The 24,887-nt window shown below is 40.8% G+C and overlaps 2 protein-coding genes across 7 annotated transcripts in view; one reads left to right on the forward strand and one right to left on the reverse strand.

Moving 5' to 3' along the window:
- The window catches only part of MFSD6 (major facilitator superfamily domain containing 6), an 83,846-nt gene extending 77,827 nt beyond the window's left edge, over window positions 1-6,019 (forward strand). Inside the window, exons 5-8 of one of the 2 annotated variants that reach the window (XM_043488248.1) lie at window positions 386-484; window positions 1,861-2,141; window positions 3,811-3,835; window positions 3,985-6,019. In XM_043488248.1, coding sequence (XP_043344183.1) covers window positions 386-484; window positions 1,861-2,141; window positions 3,811-3,835; window positions 3,985-3,995 — 416 coding nt within the window. In that variant the 3' untranslated portion in view covers window positions 3,996-6,019. The remainder of the gene's footprint in view (window positions 1-385; window positions 485-1,860; window positions 2,142-3,810; window positions 3,836-3,984) is intronic. The other variant, XM_043488247.1, reaches the window with a different exon arrangement.
- The window catches only part of NEMP2 (nuclear envelope integral membrane protein 2), a 33,702-nt gene continuing 14,765 nt past the window's right edge, over window positions 5,951-24,887 (reverse strand). For 2 of the 5 annotated variants that reach the window (XM_043488249.1, XM_043488251.1), the window contains exons 5-9: window positions 23,853-23,946; window positions 22,921-23,035; window positions 21,128-21,356; window positions 17,475-17,651; window positions 15,517-16,769 (exon numbers count right to left, since the gene is read on the reverse strand). In XM_043488249.1, coding sequence (XP_043344184.1) covers window positions 16,628-16,769; window positions 17,475-17,651; window positions 21,128-21,356; window positions 22,921-23,035; window positions 23,853-23,946 — 757 coding nt within the window. In that variant the 3' untranslated portion in view covers window positions 15,517-16,627. Of the gene's footprint in view, window positions 7,177-15,478; window positions 15,494-15,516; window positions 16,770-17,474; window positions 17,652-21,127; window positions 21,357-22,920; window positions 23,036-23,852; window positions 23,947-24,887 lie in introns of those variants that run through there. The other 3 variants (XR_006273225.1, XR_006273224.1, XR_006273226.1) reach the window with 3 other exon arrangements.

Genomic DNA, 24,887 nt, shown 5'->3' on the forward strand with positions numbered 1-24,887 from the left:
TCATCTATAGAAGGTAGGCTCAGAGATGTCTGAATTTATAGCACCTATTAAGCTTGGCTGTTTTAACTACAGATTAATAGGACTGTTTAATAGGTGGATGGCCTTTATGAAGAGGAGAGCCCAGTGCATTTTAAAAAGGCATTCAGAGACAGTCCATTATTTTATAAATGCAGTTTGAAAATCTGATCAATGACAGATATCCAATACCAGCCCTTGGGTCTCTCGACAACTCCGGAGACCTGTGTTTTTCCTTTGGTATGAAGCCAGTGGCCACTTGCCGTTCTCCACTCTGCTGCCTTTGTCAACTTTAGAACATCGACAGGTCTGGGTGAGGGCTACCCGCCTTTCCAGGAATTACTGTCTAGAGTGTCGGCTGTTTTCACAGGGGCTGCTGCAACCTTCCGAGGAATTGGCATGGCCTGCCTGGTGATCCTCCTGCTCTTTGCCCTGATCCAGTGGCTGGCAGTACCAGATGAGGAAGAAGGTAGACATGCTCATTGATCCTTAATGGTTCCAAAGGCTGAAGCCAAGGGGAGTTCTGCACATATCCCTGAGAAGCCCAGAGGGAGGAACAGCAGTGTGCCGCGGACCTGCATGGCCCTGAGGTCCCGTGCACCATGGCTGCAGAGACGCCACTTGCTGTGTTAAAAAGAATACCGGTTGTTTAAATAGCTTGGGGTTTTCTTCTTTTTGTTTTGTCTTATGGTACACGGTACTGGGGAAAGTATTGGTTTTAAATTTCTCTGGTATTCTAAAGAGATTTAAATTTTAAATACATAAAGGACTATACAGTAATTTTACTATTAGGGATAGGAAGTGGTATTAATCTCTGTGCCTTAACCTCCATCTGGGGGGGAAAAAAAGCCTAAACGTTAAAGTTTTCCCTTAATCAGGCATGAGTGAAAGTGGTAGCTGCTCAGTTGTAGCCAACTCTTTGCTACCCCATGGACTGTAGTCCACCAGGCTCCTCTGCCCATGGGATTCTCCAGGCAAGAATACTGGAGTGGGTTGCCATTCCCTTCTCCAGGAAATCTTCCCAACCCAGGGATTGAACCCAGGTCTCCTGCATTGCAGGCAGATTAGGTATGGACCTCATTAAAATTATTATACAGCAAGAAGGTTATATCCAATATAATATGTGGATGAAAACAAGTTTTCAACTTATTTGGGCAATCAACTTTTAAATTTTTTTTGGATGAAGAAGGCCAACCATTAAAACAAATATTCTTTCTCAGCTCTTGAGTCCTGAAACAGGCTTATCTTCTATGGTGTCTTGTCCTTTGAGGAGCATTTGCCCCAAGTACTCAAAGTGCTTCTATTAAGAGAAAAACTATCTTGTACAGAAACCCCAGAGACAGATTTTAATTCCAAGTTACTCAGAAAGAAAGACCAATACTGACTTTTCTCACTCTTTTTCTTCCATAATCCTAACCAGATCATCTCTCTTACAGAGCTTGGTCCACGCCTTCAGTAAAAGTCTAATAAAAGCATCTGTCATGTGATTTTCCTGTTTTGATGCTTATCTTTAAAATTTCAGTACTGTTAAGTGGGCCGAAGCTATAACCTATGCCCCACAAATATGATATACTGATACATTAACAATGTATTTCATAAATATGTGAACGTCTATTAGGCTCTGTGAGGAGACCTGGAAGGCAGACATCACATTCATTTGCTCAGCAGTCTCTCCCAGGTAGAGAAGCCACCCTTGCTACGCAGCAACTTGCTGACATTCCCAAGCACACTAGAATGGGCTTATCGAGGTGGTCTGTTTATTTTTTACCATTTATATATACATACAGGCATCTGTTTAAATATGTGGAAAACTGACAAATGATTTAAATGCGATTTTCTCTGCAGACAAGACGATGTTGGCAGAAAGGATCCCTGTCCCCTCTAGCCCTGTTCCCATAGCAACCATCGACTTGGTCCAACAACAGACAGAAGATGTTCTGCCACGCACTGAGCCCAGGCTTCCCCCCAAGAAAACCAAGCACCAGGAAGAGCAGGAGGATGTGAACAAGCCCGCCTGGGGCATCAGTTCGTCCCCCTGGGTGACCTTTGTCTACGCACTCTACCAGATTAAAGAGATGATGCAGCTCACGAGAGACAGCCGTGCTTCTGAGATACAGCCTCTGCAGGTACGGTCCTCTGCTGGCCCCCCGTCAGCAGGCCTGGTGGCTTCAGGACTTCTGTGACGTGTGCTATAGAGGTGTATACGAGGTCTCAGAGGGAAAATTCTGCCTTACACAGGTCAGAAAGGCCTCACAGAGAAGACAGTACTTGAAAGAAATTCATTCTGATTTTCTGTATTTCTTTAAAATGTCTCTGTTGATGGACACTAGTTACTGTGTGGATATACGGTTCTTGCTTTGGTGGATTATATATATTAATCTCTAATTTAGAAATTCTAGTGGGGCCTTTCTATATAGTAGTACCTTAGTAAACATCTGATGAATTAGTCAGTACTCTGAGCCACTGCAGGGGTCTTATAGGATACCCAACTGAGTGGACTGTGGATTTGCTGGTGGGCTCACCTGAAAGACAAAAAGTGTGGTTTTTCTTATCCTTAGAGTTGTGGTCTCTCCTGAGTGGAGTTGAATCACATGGATAAAACATTGTAGGTAATTGTCACTGAAGCTGTATTAATACTTTTGGAAAATGATTAAGTGTGACTTCTATGAACAGTTTAGCCAAAGTAACGAGTCTAACGACCCTGTGTTTTTTTTAAATCAAATCATTCTGTTTCATGGGATCAATCATGTCAGTTTTATATCTAGAGCAGTTTCAGAGGACACAGGAGGAAAAAAAAGGAGAAAGACTTAAAGAGTAATGTGATAATTTCTTTACTTTGAAATACATTAATTAAATTTATCACAACTTTGTAAACATAATACTTCTGTAGCTTAAACCAAATCTGATTCTTTGCTGGTAATGTCTAGTCCATGTATGATCTTACTAGTCTATCAAGATAGTAAACTCATGCACATCTTCTGCTCACAAGTCAAGAGGGAGGGTAAGAAGGTGGGAAGAGAGGATGGGGGGGAAGTCGGAGGAAAGAGGGGGGTTTCTGCCCAAATGGCAGTTTTCATACTTCAGACACTTAGCCTCATTTTCACAGAAGCCTGAGGCTTAAGCATCATTAAACATTTTTTTTCTGGTATGTTAAAGTTAATTAAAACTAGCTGGTATAACTTCTTATAAAGAAGTCATCATATGATTTTTTCTTTCACATTTTAGAATCAATTACAGAAATAAAAGTTTGGTTTTTTTCTTGGTCCTCAGCTATTTGAAGTGATGGGTATTAGTTCAGAGGGCAATCCATTAAAGAAAAACAAAAACATTATTTTCTGATTTTCAGAAATCAGGAATGTGGTATTTTACAGACATGGTGTAGATGATGTTTTGGAGTGATAGGTACTCCCTCAAACTAACTGGTTACATAGGTGCTTGTTTACTTTTTTTTACATGGATGTTCTGTCTTATTTGTTTAGTTAAATATAGATCAGGATTCTTCATTTCAGGACCTTTCTTTTCCTGGTCCTATCTCCAAGGCCGAGAATGCCTTCCTCACTCCCTGTTAGACAAGGTGCCTTCCAGCCTTGAATGCTCTGGCCTCAGCAAACAGCATGAGTTTCCATTCCATGCTGCTCACCCAGCGACTTGCCACAATGGCCAGTGGGGGCCCAGTAAACATTTGCTGATGTAGACTGTTTTCCTAGGAGTAACAGGCATTGTGGTAGTAATGTATCCTTTATCCACAAGATACATCTGCTTATAGTGTTTATGTTTTTCATGCGGCTTTGGCAGTTGCACATAGGAAAGGAGATGAAAGGTAAGCCGTTCCACCCTTATTCCTCCATTACTTGTTTCCTGAAGTGGTCGCTTCAGGATGATCTCCCCATGTTTCCTCTATCTCACCTGAAAGCTTATAAAAAGTCTGCTAGCACTGACTGTGGGGCATATCCTATCTTTACCTTCCAGGGGACCAGTGAGAATCAGAAAAATTCTCCAGCTGGTGGAGCCCAGCCTGGACCATGTGAGGCTCCCCCTGACCCGCCCAGAAGCCAGCCATCCCCTCCAGCAGCCGCATCTCAGACGCAGAGCAGCCCCGCTCACCCCAGTGTGGACCCGCGCGCAGAGGACAGTGAGGACCGCCAGGCTCCGCCTGCCGCCGGGGGTCACTGAGGCGTCCCGCTCACCTCACGCCCTGCATGGAACCGGGCTCCTCTGCCAGGACGCGGGGAGAGGCACCCCGAACCTAGGACACGCCTCACTTGAGGAGCATAGCACCACATACGCTTCTAAACACCTGAACTCATCACCATGGAGACACTCACACGCACACGAGCTACAGTACATATTGGCAGAAACAGGTCACCTCCCACAGCCCCACCGGAGTCAAAGGAGGAGGACGGAGCTCAGTGAGGACTTTGTAGGTTAAGGACCACAGGACTTCCCTGCCAGGGCAGTAAGAGCTGGAACCAGCAGTTACACTAAATGGGTGGAGGGGAAAAAAGTGTTTCAAGGTGAATGCTGATATAAGTTCCCTCTTCTGATTCTTTATTCTAATTATTTGGTTCTTAATGCAAACTGGGAAGAAACAGAATACATCTATAATTTTGTTTCTTTTAAAAAGAACCATTTAAAAATTATAAGACTTATTTTTAAAATAACCAGATAAAAGTTGGTAGCATCTATGCTTTTGTTTAATAAGAAAAAAAAGGAAAAAGTTTCATCAGAAACTCGAGATATCTCTAGGAAATATATTTTTATATGTGTATGGTATATAATGAAAATAGTCAATTCTTGGAGCAGCAAAAGCTGTTACTGACCACTGCAAGCTAAGCTGAGCTTTAAAATGCCTTCTGTTTTAAATGGGCTTTAAGACCAGAGGAAGGAATATTTGAAATAAACCAACCAACTCAGTATGCTGTGGCTTGATAGACAAAGGTTTACTAAATATATTGAAAATGTAAATAGCCTCTATCACTATTTACAGCTTTCTAGTGATTTGGGCTCTAATTAGCTGATGGAATAAAACAAACACAAAATCAGTGAATTCCTAAGGGTTTCTTTTAATTAAGCAGTACTACTTACAAATAAGTGCCTGGGGGAGGGATAAAATTTTTTAAAATTACATAATGGCTCAGTTTTTGTTTTGTTTTTGGTGAGGGGAAAAGGTGGTGAACAGGAAGCCAGGAACGGAAAAGACAGAAATAAGAAGTACACTTTCCAATGACTTATGACACAAATATCAGTATATTCTTTCCCATGAGGACACAGTCAGACACTGGACAATTCAGGTATGAGCACACTACTGTAAATACTACAACTACAGTCAGGACCGTGGCCAGGTGACTCATGCATAAAGCTTGCTGCTAAAAATCAAAGTCGAGATTACAGGAAGCCTTGGGGGAGGGCTGTGGACCAGGGAACACTGCTTCAGCTGAAGAAAGGGCAGTTACGCAGTGTGTACGATAGTGTGGGTGAGCACAGAGGAGAGGAAAGAAAAGAGCAGAGTTAAAAATGAAAAGCTCACCTTACTCTCTGACCCTAATTAGGCAGGACCAACTGTAAAGTAAGGGCTTCTCCACGACACCATACTTCTGCCCACAACAGCATCTGGGAGAAGAAACTCTACACTTGGATATCTAGCTTCACCACAGAACACAGCTTAAAAATAAAATAATGGGAAGGAATAGAATTAAGCAAATAGTTATTTTTGCACTTGACTGAAATGTACTGTACTGTAAATTATCATGACTCATTTTAAGTGACCTTTAAAAATCAGATGTATTTATTATGCTTATGTAATTATAGAAATAGAGAGATGGGTGACAGGCTGAACCTCACCTATGAATATTCAGTATGTGGATTTGTGAAACTGACTGTAGGAAGTCAAAAAACTTCTACTGTATCTTGTGTTTACCGTTCTGATTTATTCTTCTGAAAAGCCTGCTGCTTTGGAAATGCACAGTTGACATGTTCAAATAAAAATAAATACCATTTTTAAATATTTCCTAAATGATAATGATGTGACCAAACAAATAAAAGTCCCTCGCTCTGTAACGAATGAAATCAAATTCTACAGGCCTTTATTATGAGACATTTACTGTGAGAGCTGATTCAACAATGCAGTAGTTTCCATCCTTTCAGAACAGACACCTTCATGGGTTTGTAGACTTTGTGACTTCTTCCTGTCCTTTAAGTGCCATTAAAAAATATATTAGCGTGCAAATTAAATTTTGATTTGAGAATTTTATAATGCCTTTTGAGATCCCCTGGAAATACCTAGGGAGGTCACAAAGCCCAGGCTGGCAATCACTGCCTTAATGACCTGTTTCACAGTTTTCCCTTAATTGTAGAAAAAGTAAATTACACAAAGCACTGAGCTCATGTGGGATCTGAAGAGGTTAGTTACGAATTAGTAAACTATTACTCAAAGCCTTAAGTAGAGTAAGAGATGACACTCACACATATATATCCAACCTCCCAAAAAAACCTCATGAAAAGTCTAAGGAATTCACAGGAAGAACATCACAGCCTTACTGGCTTATTCATCTTGTCATGGGCCACAGGAAGCAGAATGCTGGCCAAGTGCTTCCCTCTGATGTGCAGTTCCTCCAAAACTGCCAAGGGGAGGCTGCCAATGGCGCTGGGACCATTATTTAAGCAGTGTTCCTTGCAGTCGATCTGGAGTTAGGCAGTGATTCTGGGAGGTTAGTTACTCACAGGAAGCCACACCCATTGTTACGGTGTGCTTGTGTGCTGGTGACCTTGTCGTTTTTTCCATACAACCACCCGAGGTGACAGGTATCACTGTCCCCACTTCAAGTAGGCGGATTCTGCAAGTAACTCAGCTTATGTTACGGGGCCCAGGTCACAAAGCCAGGATTCAAAACTCAAACCCACCTAATGTCCACCCAGGACTTTCCCTGACCCCAGGAGGCAGGGAGGCCTTCCCTGCTTCTGTTGTGGTCAAACAAGCCTGAAAAAAAGCCCTGGTCATTCTGAATGCCCCCTCATGTGCCTGGTACTCACATGGCATGTGGTTGTAGCTCCATTTAGGATCGCTAGATATTCCGGATACGTGGAAGTCCAGTGCCTTCAAACTCCGGCTGTTGGTCTCACCTGTTAGTGCCACCCTGGAGATAACTTGGAAGGTTTGGCAACCTGCAGAGAAAACTTGGAGGTCAGCAGGGATCCTGAAGACCGATGCCATGGAGTTGGGAAGGGCCAGCAGACACGGCCGCTGCTCAACGTCCTGAGGCAACAGCCTTGTCGAACGGCGCCCTCTAGTGTGGCAGCTGTTAGCCACAGGTGGTCCTTAAGTGGTTGCCACGTGGCTAGTGCATCCGAGGAATTCAATTTCTCCTGCTATTTAAGCAGCCACATGTGGCTCCTGGCTATTATGCAGAAACAGAGCAAGAAACCACCTTTGGGAGGTCTCTGGGTCTTAGTTTTCTCATCTTCACTGTGAAAGGCTGGACCCTAAAATTAACATCATCTTGTGAAGAGGGATTACGTTACACCACATCGGGTGGTTGTAAGGACAAAGGGACAAGGTCACCAGCACACAACAAGCACCCCGTAACAATGGGTGTGGCTTCCTGTGAGTAACTAACCTCCTAGAATCACCGCCTAACTCCAGATCGACTCTTATGCTGTGACAGAGCTGAATGGAGGGAAGCAAAAGATGATTTTCTCTTTAGAAATTCTTCTCTTCCCGGGTGCAAGAAACAGAGAAAGCTACTTCTGAAGGCCCAGGGTACTCCTGTGAACACCTGGCTCAAGAATCCCAAATCCCGAGGCAGATGGAAGAGAGGCTGGTATCTGGACAGAGAGAGAATAAAGCGGGGAGGGGAAGGGGAAGTGGGCTCTCAAATCACAAAGTGATTTACTTTATGCAAAGACAAACTGTGGTTTAAAATAAGACAGTAGTCAGAAACTTGGTGATGTCCAGAGGGGGAAGATGTGAGCCAGTCCAGGTGAGCAACTTACTCTCACTCAGCTCCCATCTCCATCAGGTGGCAAATGCAGGCCCACTTACCCCACTGTGGCTCCAGGGAGGTCCCCACTTTCTGACGGCCACCCAAGGACCTTAGCATGCTGGCCGTGGAGCCCCACTGTCTGGATGTGCATCTCACTGCTACCAGGGAGAACTTACACCTCTAAGTGACCTCCTGTGGCATCCAGGGACCTCCTCTGTAAATTTAAGGTGATCACAGCATCTGCCTTACTTTTGATGTTTAATGACATACCTTACACACAGTACACACTCCATAAAAATTGCCACCATTTTTGTGTGACAAATAGACACAAATGCTGCCTCATTTCTCCAATCAAGTCCTAGCTCTCTGAGTATTTTGTGACATTTAAATCCATTGTATGCTCCCAAACTATAGTACCATGTTACATGCTTACCTATACCCAGTAAGCTGTCTAATAAGGCATTCAGTTCCAATATGCATTGTAAATATTAAGTAGTTAGAGATATTAGTTAAGGGATAAAATTAATCAAAACATAAGTTGAAGAGGATGGGGGGATAAATGACAAGTAATGTTATACGCCAACAAACTGGACAACCTAGAAGAAACAAATTTCTAGAAACACACAGCCTGCTAAGACTGAGTCAAGAAGAAACAAGCAATTTGAACAGATCTATCACTAGAAAAGATAGAATCTGAAATAATAAAAACTCCCTGCAAACAAAAGTCCAGGACCAGATGGCTTCATTGGGGAATTGAGAGGAATTTATATAAAGAGGAATTTATACCAAACATATAAAGAGGAATTTATACCTACCCTTCTCAAAAAAGAATTCCAAGAAATCAAAGACAAAGGAACGCTCCCAAATTCATTCTGTAAGGCCACCATTACCTTGAAACCAAAACCAGACAAAGACATTCCAAAAAAAGAAAACCAGAAGATAATCTTTGATGAATACAGATGCAAAAATCCTCAACACAATATTATAACAGCAAACGGAATCCAATAATACATAAAAAGGGTCAAATACCATGATCAAATTGGATTTATTCCTGAGTCAGAAAGATGGTTCAACATACACAAATCAATGTGATATGACACATTAACAAAAGGAAAGGCAAAAACCACATGATCACCTCAATAGATGCAGAAAAAAGCATTTGACAGAATTCAACATTCATGATAAAAACTCTCATCAGAACAACAGAACAGATACAACAGCAAGAATAAGCAGACACACCAATGTTCATGCAAATCAAGGTATTATTAATAATCGAGTCTCACAGGGAGAGGGAAGAATGAACTAAGCAGTAGACTTTCACACTCAGGACTCAGTAAAGGATCTTTCACTGGCTGAGGTGGGAAAAAACCTCTCATCAAAGTGGTCTGGGAGGGGATATATTCAAACATAATAAAGGCCATTTACTCCAAAACCTACAGCCAGCATAATACTCAATGGGGAAAAGCTGAAAGCTTCCTGCTAAATCCAGGAACAAGATAAGGATGTCCAAGATAGTACTGGAAGTCCCAGAGACAGTAATCACACAAGAAAAATAAAAAGTATCCAATTAGAAGGGAAGAGATCAAACTGTCACAATTCACAGATAACATGATACTCTATACAGAGAACCCTAGAGTGTCCACCCCAAAACTATTAGAACTAATAAATGAATTTGGCAAGGTTGCAGGATGCAAGATTAATGTAACAATGTGAAATGTTTCGATACACTAATAATGAAATATCAGAAAAAGAAAGTGAAAAAAAATCCCATTTAAAATCACATGAAGTAAAATATCTATGCATAAACTTAATCAAGAAGGTGAAAGGCCTATAAGCTGAAAACTATAAAATATTGATGAAGGAAAATGAAGATGATTCTGAAGAAATGGAATGATATACCATGCTTTTAGATCGGAAGACTCATTATTATTTAAATGGCCATATTACTCAAAGCAATCTACAGACTTAATGCAATTCCTAACAAAACATCCAGGGACATTTTCCACAGAACCAGAACACATAGTCCAAAAATTTATATGGGACTACAAAAGATCCCATATAGCCAAAACAATCCTGAGAAAAAAGAACAACACTGAAGGTGTAACTCTCCCAGACTTCAGACTATCCTACAAAGCTATAGTAATCAAAACAGCATGGTACTGGTACAAAAAACAAACACTTAGATTAACAGAACAGAGAATCCAGAAATAAACCCACACACCTACAACCAATCGGTGAGAAAGGAGCCAAGAATACACATTGGACAAGAGACAGTATTCTCAACAAGTAGTGCTGGGAAAGCAGGACATCAATGTGTAAAACAGTGAGATTAGAACATTCCCTCACATGATATACAAAAATAAACTCAAAACAGTTATAACACCTAAATGTAAGACATGAAACCATAAAATTAGACAAGAACACAGGTGAAACACTCTCATAAATCAGTAATATTTTCTTGGATCACTCTCCCAAAGCAAAAAAAGAAAGCAATGCAGAGCACTGGAAACCATCAACAAAATGAAAACACACCTTGAAATGGGAGGAAATATTTGCCAATGATGCAACAAGGGATTAATATCCAAAATATATAGAAAGCACAACTAAGAAAAACATCGAATAGACAACCTAACTTTACACCTAAAACAACTGGAAAAACAAAAAGAAAAAAACCCCCAAAATTAGCAAAAGGAAAGAAATCATGAAGATCAGGGCAGAAATAAGTGAAAAAGAAATGAAAGAAACAATAGTAAAGGTTAATAAAACTAAAAGCTGGTTCTTCAAGAAGATAAACAACATCGACAAACCTTTATTTAGCCAGACTCATCAAGAAAGAGAGAGAGAAGAATCAAATCAACAAAATTAGAAATGAAAAAGGAGAGGTTGTAACAGACAATGCAGAAATACCAAGGATTATAAGAGTCTATTATGAACAACTATATGGCAATAAAATGGATAACCTGGAAGAAATGGACAGATTCTTAGAAAAGTTGGGTCGTCCAAGACTGAACCAGGAAGAAATGGAAATTATGAACAACCCAATTACAAGCACTGAAATCGAAGCGATGATCAAAAATCTCCCAAAAAACAAAAGCCCAGGACCAGATGGCTTCACAGGAGAATTCTATCAAACATTTAGAGAAGAGCTAATGTCATCCTTCTAAAACTCTTTCCAAAAATTGCAGAGAAAGGAACACTTCCAAACTCATTCTACGAGGCCACCATCAGCCTGATACCAAAACCAGACAAGACAACACACAAAAAAGAAAACTACAGGCCAATATCATTGATGAACATAGATGCAAAAATCCTCAACAAAATTTTAGCAAACAGAATTCAGCAACACATCAAAAACTAATACACGATGATCAAGTTGGGATTATTCCAGGGATGGAAGGATTCTTCAATATACACAAATCAATCAATGTGATACACTATAGTAACAAATTGAAAGATAAAAACCATATGATAATCTCAATAGATACAGAAAAAACCTTTGACAAAATTCAGCACCCATTTATGACTAAAACTCTTCAAGAAATGAGCATAGAAGGAACCTACCTCAACATAGTAAAGGTCATATATGATAAGCCTACAGCAAACACTATTCTCAGCTGTGAAAAATGGAAAGCATATCCCCTAAAATAAGGAACAAGATAAGGGTGACCACTATTATTCAACATAGTTCTGGAAGTCCTAGCTACAGCAATCAGAGAAGAAAAAGAAATAAAAGAAACCCAGATCAGAAAAGAAGAAGTAAAGTTCTCTCTGTTTGCAGATGACATGCTACTGTATATAGAAAACCCTAAAGATAGTATCAGAAAATTACTAGAGCTAATCAGTGAATTTAGCAAAGTTGCAGGATACAAAATCAACACACAGAAATCACTTGCATTTCTATATACTAACAATGAAAAATCAGAAAGAGCAATTAAGGAATCAATCCCATTCACCAATGCAACAAAAAGACTTAAATATCTAGGAATGAACTTACCTAATAAGACAAAAGAACTGTACACAGAAAATTATAAGACACCGATGAAAGAAATCAAAGACAACATAAACAGATGGAGAGATATTCCATGTTTCTGGGTAGGAAGAATCAATATTGTGAAAATGGCTATACTACCAAATGCAATCTACAGATTCAATGTGATCCCTATCAAATTACCAATGACATTTTTCACAGAACTAGAAAAAAAAATTTCACAATTCATATGGAAACACAAAAGACCCCAAATAGCCAAAGCAGCCTTGAGAAAGAAGAATGGAGCTGGAGGAATCACCTTACTGGCTTCAGATTATATTACAAAGCTACAGTATGGTACTGGCACAAAAACAGAAATATAGACCAATAGAACAAGATAGAAAACCCAGAAATAAACCCATGCACCTATGGGTAACTTATTTTTGACAAAGGAGGCAAGAATATACAATGGGGCAAAGATAGCCTCTTCAATAATTGGTGCTGGGAAAACTGGACAGCTACATGTAAAAGAATGAAACCAGAACACGTCCTAATACCATACACAAAGATAAACTCAAAATGGACTAAAGACCTTAATGGAAGACCAGAAACTATGAAACTCTTAAGAGGAAAACACAGGCAGAATGCTCGATGACATAAATCAAAGCAAGATCCTCTATGACCCACTTCCTAGAGTAATGGAAATAAAAACAAAAGTAAACAAGTGATTAAACTTAAAAGCTTTTGCACAGCAAAGGAAACTACAAGCAAGGTGAAAAGACACCCTCAGAATGGGAGAAAATAATAGCAAATGAAACAACTGACACAGGATTAACTTCCAAAATATACAAGCAGGTCATACAATTCAACACTGGAAAAACAAAATAACCCAATAAAACGTGGGAAAAAGACTTAAACAGACATTTTTTCAAAGAAGAAATACAGATGGCTAGCAAACACATTTTTATAAAAGATGCTCAACATTGCTCATTATTAGAGAAATGCAAATCAAAACTACAAAGATATCACCTCACACCTGTCAGAATGGCCATCATCAAAAAGTCTACAAACAATAAATGCTGGAGAGGGAGTGGAGAAAAGGGAATGCTCCTGAACTGTTGGTGGGAATGTAAACTGATACAGCCGCTATGGAAGATGGTATGGAGATTCCCTAACAAACTAGGAATAAAACCATCCATATGACCCAGCAATCCCATTCCTAGGCATATACCCTGAGGAAATAAAAATTGAAAAACACACATGTATCCCACTGTTCATTGCGGCACTATTTACAATAGCTAGAACATGGAAGCAACCTAGATGTTCATCGAAAGATGATGGATAAAGAAATTGTGGTACATATACACAATGGAACATTCAGTTCAGTTCAGTTCAGTCGCTCAGTCACATCCGACTCTTTGCGACCCCATGAATCACAGCACGCCAGGCCTCCCTGTCCATCACAAACTCCTGGAGTCTGCTCAAACTCATGCCCATCGAGTCAGTGATGCCATCCAGCCATCTCATCCTCTGTCATCCCCTTCTCCTCCTGTCCCCAATCCCTCCCAGCATCAGAGTCTTTTCCAATGAGTCAACTCTTCGCATGAGGTGGCCAAAGTATTGGAGTTTCAGCTTCAGCATCAGTCCTTCCAATGAACACCCAGGACTGATCTCCTTTAGGATGGACTGGTTGGATCTCCTTGCAGTCCAAGGGACTCTCAAGAGTCTTCTCCAACACCACGACTCAGCCATAAAAAGGAATGCATCTGAGTCAGTTCTAATGAGTTGGATGAACCTAGATCCTATTATACAGAGTGAGGTAAGTCAGGAAGAGAAAGATAAATATTGTATTCCGACACATATATATGGAATCTAGAAAAATGGTACCGAAGAATGGGCAACAATGGAGAAACAAACAGAGAGGACAGACTTATGGACATGGGGAGAGGGGAGGGGAGAGTGAGATGTGTGGAAAGAGTAACATGGAAACTTACGTTACCATATGTAAAATAGAGAGCTAACGGGAATATGCTGCATGGCTCAGGAAACTCAAACATGGGATCTGTATCAACCTAGAGGGGTGGGGTGGGGAGAGAGGTTCAAAAGGGAGGCGGTATATGTACACCTATGGCTGATTCATGTTGAGGATTGACAAAAAACAACAAAATTCTGTAAAGCAATTATCCTTCAATTAAAAAATAAGTAAGTTAAAAAAAAATACTATACTAAATGAAAAATGCCAGAAACCAAAGGCTACAAGTTGTATGAGGCTACTGACTGAAGCTACAGAGCATGCATGCATACACTGATATGAAATGTTCAGAATATGCACATATAGAGAGGCAGAAAGTAGACTACTAGGTGCTATGACTAAGGGAAAGAAGATGGGCAAAACAGTGAGTGACTGCTAACAGGCACAGTGGTTTTTTTCAGAGTGACGAAAATGTTCTAAAATTGATTATGGCAATGGTTGTACAACTCTGAATATATCAAGAATCATGAATTGTACACTCTAAACAGATGAACTATATGGTACATAAATTATATCTCAATAAAACAGTTATTAAAAATATTTATGTAAAAGAGGAAATAAAGAAAATACAGAAAGCATCTGGCTCTTAGGGTCAGCTAAAAATTCCTGTCTCACTGCAAGTGTCTTCAAAATTCCACATCCATTATGTTATTTTTGCATAGGATCCTTCTTTCAGGTGGACCAAAAAAAAAAAAAAAAGTGATTAAAACATTGTACTTCTCTAAACTCTGGAGAATAATCACATACAGAAAAATATAAAATCCTTTGTCTTTTCTTGATGCCATTCTGGGGGTCTTAACTCTTTCAAATGTTTAGATATCAACTATTCCAAACCTCTTAAAATCTAAAATTTCTTAAATTTCTAGATTAAAAAAAAAAGTCATGAATTCAAATACTGCCCTAAATGTCAGATGGACACTCTCTTGTAATTCAGCCCCCTAAGTATTACTGGCAAACTAAACAACTAGTTCACAAAGCAATTTTTGTGGTATATGTTTTAAAACCTTTAAAAAATAATATAGAATGATACGATTATTTAAACATGGCCACCTATACTACATCTCACCCACATATGTTGGTGTCAAATAGTCCAATTTGCTAACAACAGTGAGCTTTTATGAGGCAGCTGGTGGAAGTAGGAACACAGCAAAGGTTCCCTTGGGCTCCACAACTACGCACCTATGGTCGCATGAGGCAGAGAACCCATGCCAACCACCTGTGAAGGGCAGGACCCCTGTACTCAACGCAGATGAGAGATGGGAGATGCCTTATTCTTTATGCTGCTACTCTTCACACACCCCCAACAGCAAAAGAGTCCATATTTGATTCTTAAAGAGAATGAATCCAACAACATCTTAACCCTTCGGTTGTTCTGCCAGGTTCAGATCTTTCCTCAGACCTATCTTCTGGCCTCTTTTCCACAGGGTCAAAGCTCACGATCAGTCCCTCACTTCACTCCAGAATTCACACCATGAATCAAGAAGAAGAAAGATTTGTTCTCTATAAGGAAGAACACAAATCTGTTTTGTAGGAAATTGTTATATATAATTACACAATTTTTAAAAACAGGCCAGTAAACTTGAGGTTAAATTTCAACATACAAAGAAATACAAAACGTAGTTTAACAATTTCAACACACACACAAAAATTTAGAAAGTAATTCTAACTCCTCATCTTTATATATGTCTATAAAAGTCTTGTCAAAACTTTAAAATATAACCTTAGGAAATGTTTCTCTTTATTGCAGTCATCAGTTAGTTGGTATTATTAAAAAGTAAAAAAATAAGTCAGCAATACTCTGAGACGCAAGGCTGTGGAGAGACGGCCCCTCAGCTTGCTTCTAAAGGTCTCGTCTTCTACCTGAACCACAGGAAACATCAGGGCAGGAGTTCGAGTCCCAGGGCTGCCTCTAAAATTCTCTGTGGTCTTGGACAAGTTACTTAACTTTTTCAAGCCTCCATTCCTTCACCATCAGCATTTTCTAAACATTCTGTCCAAGGAATATTAATCTCATAAAGAAGGGTTCTGTTTTCAAACTAAGTCAGAGACCGCAACACACCCTTTCTCCTCTTCAGGAGGTTCACACAACATGCATTAGCACGACTAAAGGCTCTGAGAAGTCCTGCAGGATGTCTGTCTAATCGTGTATCCATCTGGGTTGACCTCAGGATCCCTTACCTGCTAACACTTTAGCATCCTGTGGATTACACTTTGGAAAACATTGGTCCAGCATATCTCAGGTCTCTTCCAGTCCTTACACTGATAACATGCAGGAAGAGCAATGCACTATTTTGTTGCAGGTTCTGGGGTTTAAGAGTAGCTTTAATGCTCTGGAGTTGACAAGGAACTTATTCACATTAATTGGTCCTTTGAAGATCAACACGATTCCCTTGTTCCTGAGAGTCTTCATTCAAGGAAAGAGATGATGACCGTCACACAATCTCGGTGCCACCTACAGCACAACACACAGAACTGAACAAGAAGGATCAGTTATCTTCTATATAGTTTAGCTTTCCTTTCCAGTATGGTTTGATGTTTCTCTGTAGCAAACGCTTTGGCCACTGTTCCCTGGAACAGTTCTGCCCACCTTTCACAGGAACCCTGCCCATCCTCACTTCCTTGTCCAGGATGAAGTCACTGTGCAGGCAGACTGTCACGAGTCCTCAGGTTAAAGAGCTGCTCTTCCAAGAAGGCACCCCCAAGGCCATATTGTTCTTCATGGAGCCTCACTTCTTCAGGCGACAAGTGGCTTCCTCCGAGAACAAAGTCTGCAAACCTAGTATTTGTTTTAAATAAAGTTAATGTTATCACGGAAAGCTTTATTTGGAAGATAACATGTTCCCTGGCTACTTATCCCCTTTAATTAAATTTGTCTTTGCATCTGTAGAGGATGGCATTTGCACAGTGGGTGTAAAAACAGGGATGGCTTATGTGCTCCTCCAGACATTCAGGAAAGGATCAAGAAGTAGGCAGACTTGGAAGCACCAGGTGCTGCTAAATATACCCACTCCTGTTTCCTAATTCCTTTTCTCTCTTATTAAATGTATCATTTATTCATTACTTTAGTGTCTTCCCCGCTTCAATTTTTAAGTTGAGGGCACTGCTATTTGGATAAAGCAATGAAAAAGGAAAAACAGTAAAGAAAAGAGGCTAGGGCAGAGATTTCTTTCTTGGTGAACTTTATAAATGAGTTTCCACCCCTAAAGCATGAGAAGCAGATGACGCATCCCATTCTGTCTCCCTTCTCCTCTGAGTGGTCTTTATGGCCTTCCCAATATAATACATCAGATCAACATTTACTCCAGCCCTGGTCGTTCTACGCTGCATCACAGCGCTGAAGCAAAAGAAGCTCTGATAGCTTCCATGTCACCTTACCCGGGAAGTTGCCTGTTTCTAGCCTTAAGTACCTGATCTAAACTGTCATGTTATTTCCAGGGTAACTGCGACCCAGTTGTGGTGTGAGCAGTGGGGCGAGGCTTACTTTTTCGGCTCCTGGAGCCTGGAGACAGCCAGCCAGGACGGGAAGCCGGGGCTGCGGCAGGCCTGACGGAGCTCCTCCAGGCAGCAGGTTGTGGCGGCATCAGCTTGTTCCCTGTATTCGTCTTCAGTAAGAAACTTCACTGCCGGCTTCTCTGATGTAAACCATTTCTTCATTTTCCTAAAACAGGCAGCATTTGGTTGCTAGATTCCTGGCCATATCTGGTTGCTCAATTCAACTCTTCAGATTTATAAAAATACATTTCTTAGAAAGTAATAATTCTTAACTTCCTCTATATCATACTATACTTATTTCTATTGTTATCCCAATTGAGGTTTATAGAACGTGTAATTTGGGCTTAACTGTACATTCCCCCTCTTCCTGGACCAGCTGAAATAATATCTTAAGGCACTGAGGATCCTTTTTTTTAAATTTATTTGGCTGTGGCATCTTCATTGCAGCCCACGGGATCTTTAGCTGTGGCATGCAGACTTAGTTGTGGCATGTGAGATCTAGTTCCCCAACCAAGGACTGAACCTGGGCCTCCTGCATTCGAAGTGTAAAGCCTTAGCCAACTGGATCACCAAGAAGTCCTGAGGATCAATTTCTGATAGAGACATAATTGTATTTTTCTTCCTTGGTGATTTCAAATCAGGCAATTAAAAACCTGGCTTCTTTTTGCCTGCCCTGCTGATTTTCTTGGGCACCAACAGCAGCAAACCTTTGAGATGTCCTTTTATGGAGACCCAGCAGAATCACTCGCCACTGAGTCTAAATAGAGAAGCTGGGAAGATCTGTGGGGTATGGCCTCCATCTAGTGGTGGAGACGCTGACTAATCTCAGAGGAAGTAAACACACTTTACAAGGGTCACGTACACACAGTAATTCATAATATTAAAATCATTATTCTTTTGCTACATATGGAGGGGCTCACGATTGGAACTTTTTTCCAATCAAAAAAGTCCTAGAGTGAAGAATCTCATAAAGAGCGGTAATGATGAAGAGGTTTTAACACGTGTATTTATCAGTGAGTTTAAAAAAAAATGTTTTAGGTGGTTTAAAATTTAACCAGAGATTCCCAAATACAAATGAGCAACAAAATCACCAGGAGGTGTTTTAATATATGTTTTCTTGAGGTTTGGGGCCTGAAAATCTTTAAACTTTTACAGACCGTCTGGTGGTTGATAAGCTGGATTAGGGAACCACTGACATTATTTCCTCCTCCTTTTCTGAACACCTAGCCTGGTCTCCATGAAGGAAAATGCCGGGGCTCTGAGCAGAAGACGGGCATACAGTTTCAGCGGTGAGGTCCACCCACTGTGCGAACTGCGCTTCACAGTTCTGAGCCTCATTTTGCTCACATGGAAGAAAAATGAAAGCAACATCGTCAACCTCAGGAGGTCACTGGACAATGAAAAACATTACTTTGTGTTAGATGCTTAGCACAGTGAACAGCCTACAGTAAGTGTTCAACAGAGATAAAATAATAACTACCATTTGGTATCAAAATGTATTCAAACAGCTCTTTGTAAACTGGAAAGTACTATACAAAGTATTATTTCTTTGGCTTATTATTTAACCTATAAGTTCCTATTTTATTTCCTAATCCTTCACAAAATTACTCACCAGCAATATGAACAGTTGAGGAAGTTACAGTACATTTTGATCAGTAGGTCTGTGTTCAAGAGAATGCACAGCAAATGCATAAAAGGATCACTGTGCAGGTAACAGAACACACTTGGCTCTTGGCAGGGCAGCGGATGCTGACGAGGAAAGTGGAAGGAATTCTCTTGGGTTCCTCAGGCCACAAGCCAGACAAGGGACTAGAGGCCTGAAGGGTGTGCGGTGGCCAGTGCCCCCTGGCAGAGGGGACTCGGACAGCCCGAGTCCCGGTCTGCCTCTGAGACAGGGCAGAGAGAAGCAGTTGGCGTCAGCCTTGCCAACATCCTCTGCAGAGAGGCCCTGCCCTGTCTCTGGTGCCTTTTTAGCCCTGTGACGTCACCACCCGTGGAGTCAGCAGATCCATAAACTATCAGCTGTCACAGAGTCTCCCCTCTCACAGTCAAGCTTACCTCGTAAATATTCACTAACTCCCTCTTCTAGCCTTGATCTCACCGCCCTGCTCCAGGCCCTCCTCCCCTCTTGCCTGGGCCACTGTGACATCTGATGACTGGTCTCCTGCCCCCCAACCTGCCCTTAACCTCCACCCTCTGCACCCGAAGACAGACGGGCCCCATCCCACCGCCCAATGAGTGACTGTGGTTTCTGCTTGGATTCTGGCTTGTTGACTGTGTTTTTATTTTCGTATTAGTTAGTTGCCAACATTTAAAAATCGTAAGACTTGACAAATTCCATCCATGTTCCCAGCTTTTCTAGAAAACGAGGAGATCTGGCAAGGCCCATGTTCTCACATGGCAATCATGAGCTCAAGCTGAGTGGTATCTGACCCCGTTTCACTGGGGCAATGTTGCAGAACTTTCCACAGTCCTCACCACTGCCTTCCCTCTGCTCAGACTCCTCACTCAGTGCCTTCTGCGGCCCCAAGCATTTGACTTCTAACTCCTGTCTGGGCAGCAGTCAGAGTGCACTGCTGGAAATGCAGAAAGGGCAGCGCCTCCACCACGTACAGGATCAGATTAGATTCTCCAGCACCGCCTGCGAGGCCTCCACATCCTGGCAGACACCCACCTCGCTCGCCTGCTCTGGGATGGTAGCAAACCGGGCTTTCTCCCTGTCAGGAAGGCCTTTCCTACATTTATTCATCTGGCTATTTTGATTCATTAGGATTCAGCCCATTAGTCTCTTTTCAAGAACTTTCCTGAACTTTTTCTACATGCTACACTTTCTGGGTGGGTTTCTCCAATGGCTCAGTGGTAAAGAATCTGCCTGCGTTCAGGAGACCTGGGTTCAATTCCTGGGTCAGGAAGATCCCCTGGAGGAAGAAATGGCAACCCACTCCAGTACTCTTTCCTGGGGAATCCCATGGACAGAGGAGCCTGGTGGGCTACAGCCCATGGGATCGCAAAGAGTTGAACACGACTGAGTGACTAAGCGTGCATACTTCCTGGGCAGGCCTATTTGAACACTTGCTCTAGCAACAATATGCCTATGTCTCAACAAGTACACCTCCAGGGTAGGGGCCATCTCCTTCACTGTGCACCTAGCACAAAAACAGGTGCTCAGACTCCATGGCTTAAGGACATTTAAGCCTTATCTTAAAACCTAAGAACAAAGAAAGTCCTGATTATATAAATTATAACTTTCAACAACTTGTTATTCAATTCTGTCCCCTTGTATCTCGTAAGCACAACAAATACCCCCAAAAGAAAGGAGATGTAGAATGAAAGTAGAAATGTTAGGTGACACCATGCCCAAGAAATTTTGTCACTGATTTTAGTGAATTCTGGGTGAGCTGTCATTACCTGGTAACTGGTGGCTCTGGAAGATTAACAACAGCTAGCAATGGAGTTTGGATCAGGCGCTTACATTCTCTAGCCACCCCCTTCTCAGAGGGAAATCTGAAATCTCCAGATGAAGTGGAGTGAATTATGATATCAAGTAGGACATGTCCAAAAAATGCCCCCAAAGAATAAATAAAACCAGAGCTCAAAACATCAAGCTTATGACTTATGGAGGAAAGAAAGGAAGCCACACACCTCCCGACACAGGCGAGCGCGCTCCGCAGATAGCGCCGACTCCCGGATGACAGGATGAGGAGCAGGGCGGCCGTGTAGGCGAACTGGGGCGCGGACACCCCCGCGTACACCAGGAGCAGGGACAGAAGCCGCAGCAGCCACGCCAGGAGCACCACGCTCCTCTCCTCCACCAGGGGCCCGTGCTTGTAGCAAACAGCAAAGCTGACACACCCAAGTGTCAAGACGTAGCCTGTAAGAGCAGAAAGATGTAAAATAACATAACGCCAAATTTGCAAAGTTATGGGAAAAACCTGGCAGACTTAGAGCTAAGAACATATCAGAACACCTGCATTTTCCTTTCCCCAATGAAGCTGAAAAATGCATTTAGAGCTAGTTATTCCTCCCCTGTGAGCTGCTAGGTGGACTCTGCAGTACTTAAGGATGTATAATAATACATTATTATAATATATAAGTATACCTGTTTTCTGGCCCAGAGTCGTAGAGGACAGATGTTATCACAGCTGCTTTGGTCAGGAATAAGCCTTAGTGTATGTCACAGTCTGCCACAAAACCTGTTTTTAATTTTCTAATCACTAAATCACAGTGTGATTTTACAGTGAAGGGATCAGGCTGTCCCCCTTGCAATCTGGGGCTGTTTCTGTCCTATTAACAGAGGAACAAGTGGTGATCCAATGTCGAGAGCATGTCACCTCTTAAGTGCTCACCAAGCATTTCATTTCTATCTAAGCAAGTCTCAAGGCCTAATTTCCAGCTTATATAAGATGTAGGAGAGAAACAAGTTAAATTATACCACAAAGGAATAATCAGAGAAATCCAGAAAGTGGAACATTCTGTAGGACAACTAACCTGGTCTCTTCAGCATATCACTGAGACGGGGGAAAAAACCCAAAACCACAAACCTATTAAGGATTAAACGAGACTTATGGGACACAACATATGCAAAATGTCATTCTGGACTATATCCTACCTTATAAAACCAAACATCAAGGATGTTTAGGAAATTTGAACATGGCCTAGATAACAGATAATCTTATGTAACTATTAATTTTTTAAGATTTAGTAATTGAACTATAGAGGAAAATGTTCTCGCCTTATAGAAATGTTAAGTCAAGTACTTAAAGAAACACACCATAACAGCAATAATTTACTTTGAAAATACTTTAATATAAAGAGAAAAATGGACTAAAAACATAAAAGCTTCAAATGAAACAAAAATCGATTGCTTTTGCTTTGGGTGGGTGTACTTATATGAGAAATTGGGCACTAACAGGTTAGGAGAAAATGGATTCTCCCATTCTCTGTTATTTCCCAATTAAAACACTCTAAAAAGTTGAGATATTTTTGTTCTTTTATATGACAAGAACAAGCCTCTCTGTTTCTAAAAGTCAAGTTTTCATTGGTCATTTATATTTATAGTTTCTTACCTTTTGTAATAAATACATTAAGAAAAAGAAATAAAAGAGCCACATTTTAGAGCAATTTTTTCATTACAATTTAGAGGTGGTTAGAGCTTAACTGCAATTTAAAAACATATGCAGTCAAAAAGGTCAAATACTGCTTTGCTCTTTTGATCATCAGAGTAGAAAACTAGGAAGAATGTCAAAGAGAAACAGTCTAAAATGATATCTAATGAACTGAAACCACCAACTATGGGAATAAAATATTATTTTTAACAATTCTTCTCCTTAGTTCAAAATGAAAATCTGAATGCTGGAGCGTATGTCAAGAGAAGGCCCCTGGCTGTACTTTTCACTTTACCAATAACAGACTGTATTTTTTAAATCTTTACCTACCTAATACATATATTCTGCTTTCATACCACAGTCTCTTCAGCTCTTCCATCAGTTGCCCCACAACATAAAGTGAAGCAAACCAACAACCAAGCATTAGCGCCCAAAAGGTGCTATACTGTGTGTGGAAGAAAATAAATCACATGGTTTTTGGTTCATTCACTCTCATAAAAGTAGAAGTAAACAAATAAAACCCTTTGTATTTGAAATCTGTATATCAAACTACACTGAAGTCAAGACAAGACCCTCTTCTCGAGTCTCACTAAAGGTGTGATCCACGCACCATCAGCTTCGACGTCAGTAGGAATCTGGTAGGAACTAAGCCTCTCAGGCCGACAGCAGACTCCTGGGTCAGAGGCTGTGCTTCAATAGGACCCCAGGTGACTTGCATGTACATTACAGTTGGAGAAACATTGTTCTAAAGGATAAATTCATCTCAAAATAATGCTGGTGTTGTGAGCTTTCATCAGAGTAAACCCAACATTAGCATCATGAACTGATACATATGTATCCTCAACTAAGTGTAGGCCATTTTTTTATTGAAGGTGCTTTGTGGGAACTAATAATGGTGAAGAAATCCCCAGGTGTTGCAACGTTATTTGTCAAGGCCCTGATGGCTCAGCATCATGACATTCCTCAACTATGCCAAGAGAAATTTTCATTCAGCATAGGATGAGTCCCCACCACTCATAAGAAAGATGCACTATCTAGAAAATAAAAGGGTCTCAAAAAAAGTATGGCCAAAATCTAATACTGAAACCTACACATTGTAACAAATGAAAATAGAATCTCTAAGAAAAGACAATTTAAGCCAGTTTATACAATGCAGAAATTAGGAACTGTCATAATAAACATGAATTAATTTTAATCAATTTTTCATGTTTATGAGATCATTGATTTCCATTTTTTAATTCATCTGTACCTGATATACCTACCTTAGGAATGAACTTTTTCACCAGCAACAGGACAAAGACTAATGTCATTAGAACACCTAGCACAGTCCCCGAAGAGTAGAAGAAAGCAGGGCTTCTGTCAAGACGACCAGAAAAAAGCCAGGTAAATGCCAAGTCACACTTTCAGTATTAGAAATGCTGAATTGGACAGAATCCATAAAGAGTATTAAGAGGAAAAACTAAGATGGCAGGTTTAATTATGTCCTATACTTTTAAAAAGTGAAATCTCTACTTGAAATTTATGGTAAATAGCTTGCCACTGACTCAGAACAGAACGTCTGAGTTATCTTCTGTGTTCACAATCTGGTCCAATAGTGATTGCTGGAGCACCTATCATGTGGCAGGCACGTGTCCGAGAGCTTTACATGCATTCACAACAGCCCTGTATAGGAGCTACGTGTGTGCTCAATTGCTCACTCATGTCCAACTCTTTTACAACCCCATGGACTGTAGCCTGCGAGGATTTTCCAGGCAAGAATACTAGAGTGGGATGCCATTTCCTACTCCATGGGCAATAGCTATCCATGTCTCAATTTTACGTGGCAGGAAAAAGGCACCAAAAGTTAAAGACTTTCCTCAAATCTGTATCTGCCAGTTGGGAGGAATCAGGCTTGCAGGCCAGCTCCTTTGAGTCCAAGCTTTACTCTTCAGGTTATGCAAGCAACATATAATTTATTAAGACCATGGAGGACATTAAAGACACACTCTTAAGCTCTAACAAAAAGCTCAAAAATAAACAATGTCCAGAATAGCAAGTCAAGAAGTAAAATATTATTGAAAAGAAATTTTTCAAAAAAGAAGTTATAAGAAACAAAGCATCAGGATAATATGTTAAATTCAACCTTCCGTATCAGAGTCACAAATCTAGGAGGTGGTACAAATGTCAGAGAGAAAGGCACTGCGTCAGAAAACCTGAGTGTGAATTTCAGCCCTGGCAAGGCTAGCCTTGTAACGATGGATGCTGGTTTTCTCATCCATAAAATGAGAATACTAATCCAGAGCTCACATAGTTGTTAA

The sequence above is a fragment of the Cervus canadensis genome, chromosome 15 (genome assembly GCF_019320065.1).
Source record: "Cervus canadensis isolate Bull #8, Minnesota chromosome 15, ASM1932006v1, whole genome shotgun sequence".
NCBI classification, from domain to species: domain Eukaryota; kingdom Metazoa; phylum Chordata; class Mammalia; order Artiodactyla; family Cervidae; genus Cervus; species Cervus canadensis.